At 35.9% G+C, this 17,581-nt stretch overlaps 1 protein-coding gene across 1 annotated transcript; it reads right to left on the reverse strand.

Moving 5' to 3' along the window:
* Window positions 1–1,601: 1,601 nt before the first annotated feature.
* Window positions 1,602–17,471, reverse strand: LOC136977227 (monocarboxylate transporter 10-like). The gene is made up of 10 exons (XM_067272697.1): window positions 17,326–17,471; window positions 5,089–5,319; window positions 3,304–3,665; window positions 3,129–3,236; window positions 2,919–3,047; window positions 2,708–2,848; window positions 2,417–2,642; window positions 2,070–2,176; window positions 1,896–1,962; window positions 1,602–1,787 (listed from the first exon to the last, which is right to left on the reverse strand). The coding sequence occupies exons 2-10, from the start codon at window positions 5,252–5,254 to the stop codon at window positions 1,687–1,689; spliced, it is 1,407 nt and encodes a 468-aa protein (XP_067128798.1). The 5' UTR covers window positions 5,255–5,319; window positions 17,326–17,471; the 3' UTR covers window positions 1,602–1,686.
* Window positions 17,472–17,581: the final 110 nt, after the last annotated feature.

A 17,581-nucleotide genomic window follows, 5' to 3' on the forward strand; every position in this document is an offset into this window, starting at 1 on the left:
GCAGGGCCGTGCCGTGCTATGATGCAGGAGGCGGCACCGTGAGGGGTCGGCATAAAAAACATTTAAGGGGCGACATTTCGAAGATTTCCATCATACTAAGAAAATCTACGGCACCATCTTGTCTTGATGTAATCGTCCTACTGTGAGTTCAGCGCAGGGCGCCGGATCAGCCCAACGAGCAGGCAGTTGTCCCGGGCCGGGACAACTGCTAATTGAGGAGGCCCCCCCTTTCCCTTTAAGGGAAAACTTGGGCTTCAGGTCGCATACCTTCATGCCCAAATCGTTTTGGCTCAGATGATCTCCAGCTTCTCTTTTCAATTTTAGGTTTTATATGGCTTACATATGTTTTGCATGAACTTCATAATAAAAGTTTTAATACAATCTGTATTAGGATTAATATATTTAAAATTATTATTTACGTTTTTGTAATATAATTTTTTATTTAAGAAAAGTGGACCTAGTACCTTAAAACAAAAAAATTTAAAATTCAAATGTAAACAACATAACACGTGCATTCATTGCCGTAAAAAAACGTGTTTTACTCTTTACCTGAAAGATCAACTCGTTTCTTCTAGGAGATAACTGCAACACTTTTTAAATAGGCATCGTCGCTTTCGGGGTACTTTAATGTTTAGATGGAAAAGCATCCGGAGTCAATGCTCATCCATTACGTGCGAGCTGCACTTATTGGCCATCGATTTTGTGACAATGATTTTATTAAGAATTGATCCTCAAACTGTTTTTCAAATATACGAGTCTTTGTAATTAATTTCTTATCTTGACATGGAATGAATTTTCTCCAGTGTTCCTAATGATTTTCTAGCACTAAAGAAGTGCCTTTTATTATCCTTTTCAATAGAGTATCCAGGAACAAAGCATGTTGACATGTTTGCTAATAATTAAACGAGTAAAATCTAAATGACTAAATAACTAAATACCTTAATGATTAACTGCTAATAACTAAATGACTGAAGACAAATGATTAAACGACTGATAAATAAAATGTCTTCTACTGTTTTCATATTGTAGCCAGGGTGACCAGATCATCCATTGACTCTCCTTGGGCATTTAGAACGTCGAGCATGATTCACTGACGTTCCAAACGCCATTGTCAAACTTCTAGGCTTACAAGATGGCGGCACTCGACGTTCGCGTTTTAGAGATGAAAATTTCGGCCGCAACCTCTCTACTGTTTTTACCACGGTCAAGATGGCGACTTTTATCCTGCGGGCACATATGCTGGCTTTATTTGACTGTCAGGGATTGCAGCTCCATGTTATCAACTGCATTTTAATACCATCTTCGACATCATTTGCGAAGTTTACAATGAAGTGAATTATATAGAGATTTATTTCAGTTCTAACAATTTTTTTATACGTGCAGACTATACATTTCGGCGGTTATCTGCACAAAAACTGCTTACACCTAATTTGTTTCAAATTTTTATTTTTTACATTCGGGTAAATAATAGAAATAATACGGTAAAATTAGTTTATTTCTTAAAAGAAAATGGCTGTCGTAAAAGAAAGTACTCCAAACTTAGCATTTGTTTATTTCAAATATTCTTTTTAAAAGATTATAAAAATATATACCAGAAAAAATGTTTAGCATAAAATAGTTTATTTTTAATACTGCACATTTATAAAAAATATATATATATAAATTTATAGTAGTGCAGAGACAAGATCATAATTCGGCAGATTTTGAAATCGTTTCTGGAACGAGAGTCGGTACGATTTCCGATTTTTCTTCCCACGAGGCTGTTCCGTAAGCTTGTTTTCCTTTCTCTACAAAAACAAATAAGTAATTTGATGTTACGTAGAAATAGTTAAATCAATAAAATGTAAGCTTAATTAGCAAAATTGTTTTTAATTATTTATTTTTCAATTAATTACCATCCAAACAAGGCACTCCTTGTGTGCAGATATGATTTGGAGTTTCCAGATTGTCGCTACGACGGGGCTTTCAAAAGGAAAAAAAATAAATAAAAAAATAGAGTTAACGATCGAAGATTTTAAGTAATTTATCGTTTATCGACAATTTAAAATTTTATATAAATCAAATCCTACCTTTGGCATTCTATGAATTATACACATTAAAATAGCACCCACAATTGGAGGAATACCAGCTGCTATGAAGGCTATTGTATAATTTCCTAATTTATCATACAGCAATCCTATAAAATTACATATAATGATTAATTATAAGTGAAAGTCTGTTAACGAAATAGATTCTAGAATAGATTTAAAAAGTCAAAACTGTTGAATATTCTTTATATAAGTTCACAGCTTTATGATTATTCTCCCATTAAAACTTTTACAAAATGTAAATGTTCAATGTATAAATTCCATATAAAAGACTTCTAAATTTATTTTATTATTGTACGGTTAATATACATTTTGAAATAAAATATTACCCGCTACTGGAGGTCCGATTGTTAACGGTACCGACACAAATCCCAAAAGAGATCCAATGGCTTGAGATGCTGCTTTATGTCCCACGAGATCAAATGCAATGGGGCCCAATAATGATATGAAACAGCCGTCGCATAAACCGAAGAAAAGGCACATGACTACTAAAATTATAAAATCTTTTGCTATAACCAGGAGCATGGTCAAAACTCCTATACACAAGAAAGAAATCTGAAAAATAATAGTCGATTACGTAAGCTGTGATTAAACTATTCTCGTATGGAATATTTGATTACCTGTTGAAGACAAATTCTGTTGATACGAGGATGGTCTGCAACTTTCCCTACTATAATCCGACCTAATCCAGATGTCAGTCCTATACACATGACTAAAATACTACCGTTTGCATTGGGTAAAACATCCTTCACGTGTTGTACCTGTAAGAATTTATGTTAATTTATAACGGGAAATAAGCGAAATAAATCAAATAATTAACTAAATACTTACTAAATGCAAATATGGAACAAAATAGCCAAATAAAGCAGTGGGTATGGAGAGAGCCCAACATAAATATTTTTTATTTTTCCATATAGTGACGTGTATAATACTGTGCCATATTTGAGAACAACAAGATCTCTGAAAATTTATTCATTTTTATCAATTAAAAATAAAATTCTAAATGCTATTTTTTCACTTATAATCTATTTTAAATCTTACTTCTTCGTCCGTTACTTTTGAAGCGGAATGTTTGGTAGGATTATGACTGACCAGAGGTTGAAATGTTAGAGCGCACACCATTAGCACTGCCATCATCACGGATAAAATCTACAAATTAAATACGATTTCGTCAATTTACGAAATTTCATTAATTAATTAGAAATTTCAAACTTACCTGCATGGTTCCCGCAAACTGCACGGTATGTAAAAGATACGAAAGAAGAAACGGCATCACCATAGTGAATACAGAACTCCCAGCCGTAACAATTCCATTAACCAAACCTAAATGGCGATGAAAGTAATGACCTAAAATTACTAAGGACGGAGTATAACAGAGAGATGCACCTGTCCCGAGTATCACTCCATAAGTCAGACACAATAGGGGCAATTGCTGCACAAAGGAACTAGTTAACATTCCTACAGTCGCTAAAAAACCTCCTAATAAAGCAGTTCTTTTTATTCCAAATTTGTCCGTAAGAACGCTGGCTACTGGCGATAGTAAAAATGTCATTCCAATCGATATGGATTCCACCCATGCTGAAAATTAAAAACGATTAATTAATTAATTATTCCCTATTAAACAAGATCGGCCACGTTTCTACTAAAAGCTAATTAATTCCTTATTATTTAAAAGCTCTCGTTTATGTCTTATAATTAATTAATTCCCGATGTTTAAATAATTTCTTTACTTCGATAACTCGAGTAATTTTTACTCGACGTTCACCTATGAAATAAGGCAACATAAACGGGTGATATTTATAAGCAATTTACGAATATCTAGAATCAATCGCTTCCTCATTAATAACTATTGAAACATCCTCTATAATTGAATGGGATTAGATACTGCAAAATTGGAAATTCGGATTTAAAATAATCGTGATTGTTTGAAGGATTCTTGCGTTAAAAAAGAGAGAGGAGTTGAAAATTCTCTTTAATATTTTTCTAAAAATAGAAAAAGAATCTGAGAATAAAGTGCCAGTATTAACAAAATAGGAAGAACTGTACAGGCTATACATCAAATCTGAGGTCACTACCTTATAAACCAATTTAAGATCCTAACTTCTGATAAACACGGCCGAATGTCCACGGCGGTTAAGGGTCGGCCCGCTGCTCTGGGAGACTCGGAATGGAATTAGGCGATGGAAAAAGCCCCGACCACCCTTTCCCTCGCCCATTCCCCCCTTCATCGTGGGCTTGTCCGAATGGGTACGATTAAAAGACCTAAATCCCCACAGGGTGGAAGGAGTCAAAGAAGAAAAACTTTGATATCTTTCTATCTCGGAATTTATCGAGGTCATCGCATCTCTGTTAATCGCAGCAGAAGGATACAAAAACATTAGAAGGTTCGACGTTCGTTTAGTAAGAATTATAAACTGAAATTATATTTTTTAAAGAATTTCTGACGGTAAGTTAATAACCTAACCTAATTGCGCTAATACGGAAACGAAATTATCACCGTATTACATTTTTTAAGTATTGTATTACATATTGGATAATTCAAGGAGAGATTAAACAAGATTTCGTATTTTAAATTTTGTTTATATTAATAAAACAAGGCCGACGACCCACTTTTACTCTTCTGGCGATAACCGGAGTTATTTTCAACGAGATGTTCTGCGAAAATAACTTCCATCGACCAAGGTCGAGTTTACGGAAAACATTTTCCCTCCCCCCTCTACAGGAAGAACGTTCTTACGCAATAATTGATCTTTAGTCGTATAAATTACACGAACCTTGTAAACGTTAGTGAAGTTTCACTTCGGTGTACTGCGAAAAACCGTTATGGAGGGGGGCGATATTCTACGTTCTAAAGGTTACGGCGTTGTATAAGAAACTCGCAGTTATAATCTAATCGCCATTTAATCTCCTCTAACGAGCAATCGCCGACAGCGAAAGTCTAAACAATTTCAAATTTTTGGTTTATCTTTAAATTCGTGATGCAATTTACAAAAGTACTTACAGGTACTGAAGGCGGCTCCTTGGAACGTCTCTTTCAATTTGACGAAGAGGATGCCCGAAGAATTCATGATGCCAAAAATTGTCCCGTTAACCAGGAATGAAGCGAAACAAACCACCCAACCCCATCCACCGTCCGGTGGAACAAAACTGGATGACGATTTCTCCATCTTTGACCATTCAAATTTGGCACATCACCGAATTATGATGGATGAGCGAATAGAAGAGAGATGATCTGTAAAATATATTTATTATTCGGTAATTTAATATATAGATTAATTAAATATTAAAGCTATTTGAATGACGTTTTCGTGTTCTAAACCGGAGATTTCGAAAGATTTATATACAATGCTTTAAATACAGAAATTCTATATTGCCATACGAACCATTATGTGGTTTCTAATATTAACTGGAGAAATGGAATTAGATTAACACCCTTTCGAGTTACAATTTATAAAAATGAAAAAAAAAAAATGTCTGTTTTTAATTCAAAATATATATACAAGACTGACGCTTTTTCCAAATGATTAAGAATTTAGATTGCTGTAGCCCTAATCTAATAACATATAACAGGCCCTTCCCTTCTATCAAATGATACGTAGAAAAATGTGAGGCCCTAAGCTGTTTAATTTTTATGTAAATCCCGCCTCGACAAAAGTTGGTATCGTCTATAAATCGTAACGATTTATTACCATTGACAACAATACGATTGTTCCGTTAGATTTCAATGGAGTTGTCTTGTGAGCAGAAACAGTTACCTTAAACTCACGATTCTACCTATAACATTGTTTCAACGTCATACAACAATTCCTTCTTACTATATGCAATATTTTTATACACAAATTAGCCATTTCAGGAAAAATTCGCGATTGTTTACGCAAGTTTATGGTAATGTTTGATTATCCTTCACTATCCTTTGCATAAGCAGCAACACGGGGTCTCACAAAGGTCCAGTGTTGCTGTTTATATATTGTAAACTTTTACAGATTTTATTTAAAAAAGTCTTCATCGAACATTGTAATAACTTGAATATTGTCAAACTGTTCCGTGTTAAAAAATTTAAAAAATATATATCATCGAATAACGCGACAAACAGATGTATCAAATTGCAATAAACGTTTAAATTAGTCATAGCATTGAATAATAAACGGAATTCATTACTTGGTTATGCAAAATGTCACAACTTGTTTTCCTTGGCAAACTGCGTCAAAAATATGTAATTAATACTACTAGCGAGGTTGAGGCCGAAGTTTTAAACGCGAAAACGTGTACGTCGGACGTTCGGCGCCGCTTTTCTATAAACCTAGAAGTTTGACAATGGCGTTTGGAACGTCGAGCACGATTCCACTAATTTTCCAAACGCCATTGTCAAACTTCTAGGCTTACAGGAAAGCGGCGCTGAACGTCCGACGTACACGTTTTCGCGTTTAAAACTTCGGCCTCAACCTCGCTACTATATATCTTGTTTTAACTTTATTTTTGAATCAAGCATTTAAAATAGCTTTAATTTGTAACAACGAAAACTAGTGGCATCAGTTTCGTTTCTTATTATTTGGTGCGGGTTCGAGTCTGGCCAACGGCCTATCCACGTAGATTTTTCGGGGTTTTCTTAACGTAATACCGAACTAGAGACTAATTTCCTATTGAAATGAGTTATTCCGGGAGGCATTCGAAAAACTCGATTCACAGGTAACGTACCGTACCACCTGCTTACAACAGGCAATCGGCCCGTAGATTTTACTCGGAGAACTTTGACCTCGAATATCTTGGCCCGTAAATCGAACTTCAAAATTCCGGCTTCGTCACGACATCGACCTTGCCGAGTTGTACGTATTTGCAAAAAATCATGTTCAGTGGTCGTGCGATTGCTTTAAACTTCGATCACAGACAAAATATTTCGATGTAAGGTTCACTTGAAGATCGTCGTCTTCCCGAAGAGAAACTCCACCACACTCTTTGACTCATTTGGAGGAGTAGAATTTAGTTGATAAAATTTTTCGCCAGCATCTTAGTGCCTCCCGTAATTATCAACCATGTTAATTAATCAACTTATAAACGAATACTCCATACAAAGCAAACTACTTCTTCGGTTTCCGCGTTAGACAGATTTCCGGTTTATAGTAGAATTTTACGTAAAAAATCGTCCCGTTTCGAAGAATTTTTTTCCGTTTTAGACAGGTTTCACCGAGAATCAATCTGTATCAAATAACACTACTGTGATTTACCTATTTTGATCACATTTCGTGATAAATAAATACCGAAAATTGGCTTGGTTGCCAAAAGTTACGATACGCGTTGAAAAATGCTCCTGCCTGAAAAACAAAAAATACCATACGGTACGAGTCTCGTTTGTGTCTTTCTTTGTTTCTTAATGTACATAAGACGAAAGCCCACAATAATGTGCGAAGCCGTTTCACGATTTGCTTAACTTATTCTGGTCTTTACGAGAATAATTTGATGTGACAGAAACTCGAAGGCGTGAAAAATACGATTGTTTTCTGACAGTTGCGAAGGACAAAATATAAACTTCACAATAATCCCGGCTGGCGAATGAAGCAACTCAAAAGTCAAGCGAGACTTCGCACTTTCTAGTGAGTAAGCACCAGGAAATTCTGGAAATATCAGAATGCAATGATATAGGAAATCTGGAACCCTACGTCGACTGGAAGATATCCGTGGCTGAAGTGATCCTCAGAAGTTGTACTTCCATATTCCGAGAATATTTTTGACGAAGGATCAAAAAACCTCCGAGCAACTGGCATGCAATGTCGACACCTGCCATATAAAAGTATTATTTACCGTGAAAGGTGCTACAACGTATTCGGGCAATGAAACACACACTCGAAATTCCTGTTAATACTAAGACGGCATTCACAGAAATCCCGAGAATGTGTTAGAGATGCTAAGAAGGCCGATGTTTAGGAGATAAATGGGACGAAGATCGCTGCTTGAAATATTATGTCGACGAAGCACCGAAGCAGAAATCGCAGACCCTAGATCCAAGTTAATTGAATCTCGCCCAGAGTCTGGCTCTTGTGTGATTTAAAATGTGTTTCTACCGAAAATTTTTTGTTGGTTTTAATATATGTCAATTTGCCGGAAAAACTGAATTTTACTCTGGAAAAGTTGGCAACATTAAGGAAAAGTTATTTGGCTAAATTTGAGGAGGTTTTAATGCTGGGCGATTTGAATAAAGCGTTAGGTAGCTTGTGGCACCTTCGGAGATTGTGAAAAATATATATATAGTAAAGTCTCTGTAATTCGACACATATAGGATTACTGGATTTTGTGCGTGTATGTACTGTACTGTAAAAAACGCATTTTGTTCACAGGTTAGTGTAGCCGTACGCCATATTGTCTGTCTTTTGCTCTTCTTAAAATTTCCGTGTTCTTCGAGAACTTTCTAATCGCCTCAATTCTTCCATCTTGAAGGTGAGGGCTATTTCCTAAAATCACCAGAGCGTGTTTAGTAACGCAGAACACTAAGCCAGAATTCTGAGTGGCTTTTTTTTTTAAACTCTTTCCGCCCTGTGGGCACTAAGAGGGCCTCTTTTAGTAGGCCCATTATGGGTTCGGCCAGGCCCACAATGGGGCGACCGGGTGGTGAGGGACGGGGCCCGACATATCCGAACGGATCATCCCCCGAAAAATTCCTGGGATTTCTCGACCCGTTCGGATTCGAACCCGGGTCCCCCAGAGCGGTAGGCTGCCACCTTGACCGCTCGGCCATCCGGCCTAATTCTGAGTGACTTACTGAACAGAGCTAAGGATATTCTGAACATTATTGAACGATTATTCTTTGCTAGACAACTAGGAAAACTGGCGTACGAAGTTAAAATTAAATAAAAATTTTTTAAAAAGATATTTAAATTAAAATAGTAATTTCGTCTTTAAAAATGAAGTTATTTAATCTAGCACGAGCATTCGTTACAGTCGTAAGCATAATGGCCGAGCGGTCAAGTGGCAGTCTACCGTTCTTGGGAAACCCGGTTCAAATCCGAACGTCCAGGAATTTTTCGGGGGTGGTCCGTTCGGTTATGTTGGGTCCCGTCCCTCACCATCCGGCCGCCCCATTGTAAGCCTGGCCGAACTCATAATGGGCTTGCAAAAAGAGGCCCTCTTAGTGTCTGCAGAGTGGGAAGAGTTAAAAAAAAAAGTCGTAAGCATAGAATTCTTCAAAGTAAAAACAAAGAGACACTAAGCAAAGTAAATTCTTACAGTCAGAATTACTAATATCGTTCAGTATCGTGGCACAGCCAGAATTCTGCGTTACTGAATACGGCCCAGCATAATGAATACGAGGTTACCTGAGGGCATACGAGGCGTAGGAAGGTCACTTTTGAGATGGTGCTCGAAGAGAGACGTTAGTGTCCGGTGCCCCAGTAGACGGATGAAGTTACAACTTCAAGTGTGAACCTTGAAATTATCGGGCCGAAGTTTCCACACGGTCCCTCACGACAACAGAAATACCTTCGTACGAGCCCGGGTACTTTTGTTCTGCCGTATTTGCTACTTCTCACCCCTTATCTTAGTGTAAGTTTAGTATTAACGGTTAGTGATAAGAAATATTCTTGATTTTTGTACGGATTAGTATTATCACCATTTGATGTTTCGTTGTCGTATTATGTAATGGTATCGCCGACGATCGTGTTTTTGGGTGCCCGCTGGATAAGCCATCCTAGAATTGTCGTCTATTGTTTGAACCTGTATATAATTATATCATACGTAAATAAATTCAATTTTCTAACTTATATTGCGCGTGTTGTCTTTTGTTGGGTGTTTGCCTTAATCGGCTAACGAGAACCCGTTCTTGAACTTCGCATTAGTTTATCGCAGCGGTCGGCAACCTTTTTGTTACTAAGGGCGCAGTAAAAGTTTTAAAAATCGTTCCATAGTGACCACGAAACGTTCTATTATCCAATCGAAAGTAACAATCTAACGAGCCCTTTATTTACAAAGTGTTATTTGTTATTGCTCATCTAACTAACGTACAGTACAATCTATCTTTGTTTTATCAACGTGAATTAAGAAATGGCTTTGTCAAAGCTGCAGAAACTGCATCATAACGTCGATCATTAAAATATTAAGGTGTATAGCCTATTACTAAAGAAAGACAGCAAGGAAATCTTTTAAAAGACAATAGAGTGTTTAATTTGTAGAAATATTGGTTAAAGTGTTCTATTCCCTAATAAATTACCAAATTATTGGTAATTTATTAGGGAATAGAATAGGTTAGGTTAGAACGTGCGTCCTCGGGCCCACGAAAATTAAAAATTTGCGTTTCTAATCGCAAATGCTATCGAGATTCCGGAAGTACCTAGGTACACTTTAACCGAAATATTAACTTTTGAATTTCATGAAATCTCTACTTTCTCATAAAAAGTATATATACATTATACATATGTACAGTATTCTAATGTTTACACCTTTAACTTAACACTAGGATCAAATAATTTACCGTTCTTCTCCAGCGACTCTCGATAATTGCGTGAACTCCACGTGTTAACGAAGAATATAATCCTTTTTCCAAGGTGCCACTGCACAAGACCACATAACTCGAAAGTAGCCGCTAAATAGCCAATATTTTTTAAATTAAAATTTTGGTAACTCGTTACCTCAGACCAAATTAAGTCGAGTTTGCGGGAGTCTACGATATTAGCTTCAATTTATGTACTTGAACTTCGAGAGACATACTGTAAGCCATCTACAAGGTGTAAGTTATCTTAGAAAATAATATCCTGCTCTGATTAAAGGCTTCGAAACAAAAGTTTCAAATTTTATAAAGAAGCGAGACTTCCCTGGTCAGATCCCAAGACTTCCCTGGGATAAAACCCCCTGGATTGGTCCCGTCCCTCGCCAACCGGCCGTGGCCCTGGTCGAATCCATAAGGGGCTTGCTAAGAAGGTCCTCTTGGTGTCCTTAAGAGTTAACAAACTCGTTTTATGGTTTTAACTATTATAAAGTGGCGAAAAGTTTAATTTTAAGAGTAGGGATGGGTTTTATAAAAAATTGTAAATGCTAATAACTAGTAAAATTGTCATTAAGTCCGACCCTACCGGAGATGGAGATACACACGACCCCCTTTATCTCTCGGCTCCTCGACCTTTAACTACCAAAATTTAATAGCATCGATTCCTATAATAAACAAACCTCACTGCAAAATTCCAGAAATTTTTGACAAAAAGCACAGGAGTTATTAAACTGCAAAGGGGATGAACAAAATCATGCCCCCACACACAAACATCCATACAAACAGAAATTACTCCCCAATTTTTTTGCATTTCTCGATGTTTCAAGGTTCCCTGAGTCCAAAACTGTAAAATCTGGGGAGAAGGGTCATTTTTTTTTGACCGATCGCCATACTTTCCCTCTACTATATATAACAGCCGGGAAAATAATTAAACCGCTATTTTGTAAAAAATGTTCTATTAATATTATTTTTAAAGATTATAATATGATAAAAAGTTATTATATGTTACTCCCTCCCGAGGGTTACTAAACACTAATTTGATATAAGACCAGTCTACATTAAATCTTGCAATTGACAGTAATATTATAAAAGATCAAAGGCAATATGCTGTACTGGAAACCTAAATCATGCTCGGTGACTTTCACCGCAGTTGCCATAAATACATAAGACCCAAAATTAAATCAAAATTATATTTCTAAAAAAAAAGCATGGCGAAAGGAAGGGCGAGAAAGATTAACTTGCCAATCAAGGAAAAGAAAACAACAGTCACATAAATAAGAAAACTGTTCGGCTGAGAATTTTCTTAAATTCAGTACAAGTCTGACTTACTTGAACTAAAGAAGTAATTAGATTCCGAAAAAGAAACACAGCTCTGTTGATAGCCAGTTCCTTGTTTACCAATCGATTCCAAAGTTCTTATTCCGTTCCTTTCACAGAATATCGCTCGTTCACACAATCGACCACACGTACCGTTTTTTTACTCTAACATGTAAGTACCCAAAGAAGAAGTTTAAAAAATAACAATTTCTCTCACGTCTTAAATACCCTCTCTGCATCATCCCATCCAATCATGTTGTCCCTCCTAACGACGATACAAAGCTCTATTTCATATTTCAACAACTTTATCAAAGCGTACGAACTGACACGGGCTAACCAATAACGAAAAGATAAGTGTAAGGAATAAAACAAAAGAGAAACAACACAAAGTAGTACAGATAGAAACGACACAACTAATTTGCATCTATTTAAAAGAGAGTCTAAATGAATTTGCTAATGACTATTAAAAAAATGGCGGAGCGATAAATTATTAATTAATATCCGCATTATCTAGCGAAATTTGTTTTCTAGTCACTACGTCAAATCTCTCCTACGAGAAACAGGAAGATATAAAGATCTCATCAAACCCTTATCGCCACATAAATAAATAAATAAATAAAATTCGAGAAACTTGGTAAATCAAAGATCTCTGTGTTATTGTACGATCGTGCTCAAAGTCGAAATTTATTTCTCAAACCTTCAGCCAAACGAAAAAAATCCGTTCTACAGGTTTGAATCTATACGAAGTGACTTAATTTAAACTTAAATCGTGATTTAAAACAAGGTTAAGCTTCGCCGAAGAATCGCGTGATCACATTTTTTATAGCTAATTTTATACATTTAATATCATAAATAAAGGGACGAGGTACAAGGATAAACCCGAGCCTTCAATTTATCTTATATACTTTAGTTTTTCGTTGATATAAAGTGTTTTTTTTTTTTTTTTTTTTTGTAACGCCGCCCTGTGGCACTAAGAGGGCCTCTTATAGCAAGCCCATTATGGGTTCGGCCAGGCCCACAATGGGGCGGCCGGGTGGTGAGGAGGGGACCGACATATCAGAGACAGACCACCAATGAAAAATTTATGGGGTATTCGGAGCCGTAGTTACGGGGAGATATGAAGTGGCTAAGTCCCCCCTGCTTAGTCAGAAGTGCTTTCGCTTTCATCACGTAAACTTATGTTCCTGTTGCGCGTTTTTACACTTGAATTGTAGATAATAGGCGGTCAACTCGTTGCCCCCTATCTAGGTGTTACGTGCGTGAAGAAAACCCGAGTAACGAGGGACGGGGCTCCAAATATCCGGGTCAGACACCCCCAGAAGTGAACGTTTCAATAAATTGGTATATTTTAAATATTTAGTTAAGCCTTTATAATGTATGCTGATTATAGAGGAAGTTTAGCGGTAAGAACGCCTACAAGTTTGATACCACCTTTTCCTATGAATTATTCTTCGTTCTTTTCTTCTTTGTGTACTTTTTTTATTTTAAAACATTTACGATTTTCCGTAACGTAATAAATACAATTCCAATAACGAGTTGCCTAACTTTCCCGGAAAAAAAAGTTTAAAATTGTGTGTGGCGCCATCTGTTACGATATTATATTATTTAAAAAAAACTTTTTATATTATTAATTATTATACAATGGCAAAACGTTTAATTTTGACGGCAGTGACGAGTTTTATTTTAAAAATTGCAAATGTTAATAACCAGTAAAATCGTCATTAAGTTAGATCCCACTCGAGATACGACAAATGACCTCCGTTTATCTTCCCATTCCCTCGACCTTTATCTACCAAAATCTAACAGCATCAATCCCTCTAATAAACAAACATCCCTGAAAAATTTCAAAAATTTTCGACAAAACGTACAAGAGTTATTAAGCTTCGAAATGGGTGAACAAAATCGTGTTCCTCACACAAACATCCATACACACAGAAAAAAAAAACCACGAATTTTTTTCCATTTCTCGATGTCCAAGTCCAAAAATGTAAAATTCTTGGAAGCATATTTTACTATAGTTTTTCTGGTTTATGTCATATGTCTAACACTTAAATAAGGGCAAGTTTCTGGTAGAAGTCCTACCAGGAGGTACAGTACATCGTCCCATGTCTTTCGTTGGCATCATTCCACTCGGTGGGTTAACAAAAAATATTTCAGTATTAGTAGGAATATCAGTAAAAATAACAAAATATAAAAAAATACATAAAAATACAAAAAATAGTTATGTTAAAAACAGCGTGTGTTTTAATTGAAGACGTTCCTCGCAGTTCGCGTACTTTTTGAATAATGCATTAAAGACAGACAATAGCGAGGTTGAGGCCGAAGTTTTAATTTTAAACGCGAAAACGTGTATGTCAGACGTTCAGCTCCGCTTTCCTGTAAGCCTAGAAGTTTGACAATGGCCTTTGGAACGTCGAGCGTGATTCCACTAACTTTCCAAACGCCATTGTCAAACTTCTAGGCTTACAGGAAAGTGGCGCTGAACGTCCGACGTACACGTTTTCGCGTTTAAAATTAAAACTTCGGCCTCAACAACCTCGCTAATTATCAAAGTTCTAAAAATATCACTTTTTACTTAATTTATAACAGTTTAAAATTAGGTTTATTTACGAACAAGTATAAAATAGCAAGAAATTCTAACAATAAATTGGCGAAATCAATCCTGGTGAAAAGTAAAAACGAATATAGACACACAAGGTTTCGCGAGGGCCGGATGGCCGAGCGGCAAAGGCCACCGCTCTGGGGGACCCGGGATCGAATCCGAACGGGTCGAATAATCCCCAGGAATTTTTCGGGGGGTGGTCCGTTCGGATATGTCGGGCCCCGTCCCTCACCACCCGGTCGCCCCATTGTGGGCCTGGCTGAACCCATAATGGGCCTACTAAAAGAGGCCCTCTTGGTGCCCACAGGGCGAAAAGAGTTAAAAAAAAAAAAGAAGGTTCCGCGAGAGAACGCAGAGCTACCGATGCAAAGATTATTTTGAGCCTTCCTTTCGGAGCCCTTGTACAAATAATACGAACCCTTGTACGTTAAATTGATCTACGAATTACATATTTTTTTCTTTGTACATTGATATTTGAGGAAATCAACACTTGTCTCGCACTTCTCTATTAGTTACATGAGTGTCCGATTTGTACGTTTGACGTTCTACAAATTAAATAATGAATCATTTGTTTAATAAAACTGTATACGAGCGCCATATTAAGTAGATTTGTTAGCAGCTTATCACGTTTGCAATTTATTACATAATAATCCGAAAAGTAAATTATTACTAAACAAAATTTTTCCTATCAACAGCGTAATGTATAAAACAAATATAAGGAATTAAAGATGTGGAAGGCGATTCTGAGGAACTCGGGATCGAATCCGGGTGATTCTCTCCGAGTACGAGTGAGCCTGGCCGAACCAACGACGGCCATTGTCCTCTCTGTCTCCAAGGGATGGAAACAGTTTTAAAAATCTTTTTAAAACATGCGGGTAATCCATTAAGGATTAGGTGCCTCCTGGAGGAATTTAATGGGAAATTGGTCCCTATTTAGACACGTGAATAAAATCCGGAAAATTCCACCCGCATTGTCCGCTGGTGTGGATCGAACCCACGACCAACTAGTAGTGTTTAATAAAACGGCCGAATACAGGGAGTTGGTGGTAGATTGGCATCGGCCAACGGGACCGGCCACGTGGAGTTTCGATTTTCTTCGTTAAATAGGGGCCAGTTTCCCATAAAAGTCTTCACGGAAGGAATCTCTCCTCGGCAGATCGCCCATGTGTCGCGTTGCCGTAAACCAAAACCAAACCAAATGTTTCGAAATTTAAATCCTTTTACGCTAGATACAATACACTTATACTGAAATAATAATAATAATATTTTGAAAATAATTAAGTATGCGAATCACGAATTATTGGTTGAGTGTGTTTTTTTTTTTTTTTTTTTTTTTTTACAAAATGCAAATAAAATTTTGATTTATTTGAATGTAAACAATGTGTGAGAGAAATATATAACGATCGGGAAAGCAAACCGGAAAAACAAGCTTGAACGCCAGTTTTAAAATGGCGCAATGAGCGCCGAATTCAAACTCGACAAAAAAAAAGTTCTTGCTTATAAAAGAATTAACATATTTCGTAATTATTATTGTAAAAAATTAATATATTAATTTTTCACAAATTGGCGCTCTTAAAAAATAAAATAAAAAAATATATATATAAATAAAATCGATGCTTTTTGTGTAAACAAGACCTTTACTTCTGCAAGACCTCTGGTGGTTAAAAATAAAAACAAGGAAAAACAAGCCTGAAATTATTAAATGCTAATTTTAATTTAAACATTAAATGGGATAAGATAATAAGATTATTTCTTTTATTGTAATTAGTATCGTTCCTAATATATACATTACTAAATATCGCAAAGAAATCAATCACTAGCTGATAAATTTAATCAATAAATTACATTGATGACGTCAGAAAAATCCAACGTGGAATTCACGCCGAAGATCGGAAGCAGATACGATTCTCCGCAAAAAAGAAAAAAAAAATTGCCTTTATACGAAAAAAATAGCATTTATAAATTAATATCAAAATCTATTTATAGAATTTTTAGGTATACAAGGCTATCTAAAAACTTTAAAAAGTGCACTTAATCTTATTTATATTTAAGCTTTCATTTTGTTTACCATTGTTTACAAGTTGAACAAACTTCGAAATTAATCGAAAGATATGGTTAATTTAAATAGATTTATGTCAGCGGGTGAAGGACTAAAAATTACAAAAAAATGTAGCAGCTGTTTCTTAGTCGATTATTGAATAAATGGTCCAAGTTGCGTGCAAACTCAAATACGTTTCGTGATTTAAAATTGCAATTATTATTTAGCAAACAATACTTTCTTATTGCAAATTATTACTTAAACTCACTTGGGTATTTTCCGGAGGGTCATGTGTTCCTGATAGGTCGGGACCCGCCGCCCTTATGTGGACCTGGCCGAACTCACGATGGGTATTGAAAATAGGCTCTCTTAGTGCCCACAGGGCGAAAACAAGTCGAAAATTTAAAATATATATTTATTTAAACTCGTTTAAGCAATCAAGCAATATAACTTAAGTGAAATAATTAATTTTTTCGAAAAATAGATCAGAAGTTGAATGAATGAAGAATAAAACATACCAAAAATAAATTGGCAATAAGTCAAATTTCCGTTTTAAGAAAGATTGCGTCATTTCTATGTGCACGAATTTAAAATTTTACTTTGATAAACTCTTTTTTTATATGAAGCAATAAGCCGTTTTGTTAATTATAATCAGGCACGCGAATCAATTTGATAATATCCGCTTCCCGCATCTAAACCGGAAACGTTTGTAATATAATTTTAATTACTAAAAATATCGTTTAGTGCGTAATAAATTGTTAAATATTTTTTAAAAATTTTAATTTATTGATTAATAGTATAAAGAGATACTCACTAATGTTCACTTGCTCCCAACCACCGCATGCATCACCTCGTGATCTGTAGAGAATGCGGGAGTAATGTAATTATCTAATCGCAAACTCGGTATCGAGCATTCGCTCGGTATTTTAAACACATAATCTACATGGAATCTAGAGCATTAAAAATATTGTGAAAGTTGATTAAAGTTAAATAGTTACCTTTTACCTACTTAAAATGATAAATCGATAAGATACGCGTTATGATTTATTATTTATGAATTTAATAAAAAT

The sequence above is a fragment of the Centruroides vittatus genome, unplaced genomic scaffold (genome assembly GCF_030686945.1).
Source record: "Centruroides vittatus isolate TY-2023 unplaced genomic scaffold, ASM3068694v2 contig_452, whole genome shotgun sequence".
NCBI classification, from domain to species: Eukaryota; Metazoa; Arthropoda; class Arachnida; order Scorpiones; family Buthidae; genus Centruroides; species Centruroides vittatus.

Coding starts and splice junctions, on each gene's coding strand:
- LOC136977227 (XM_067272697.1), bottom strand. CDS start 5,254: ATGGAGAAATCGTCATCCAGTTTTGTTCCACCGGACGGTGGATGGGGT. Junction 3,666..5,088: donor AGGAGCCGCCTTCAGTACCT/GTAAGTACTTTT, acceptor TTTAATTTTCAG/CATGGGTGGAATCCATATCG. Junction 1,963..2,069: donor TAATTCATAGAATGCCAAAG/GTAGGATTTGAT, acceptor TCCTTTTGAAAG/CCCCGTCGTAGCGACAATCT.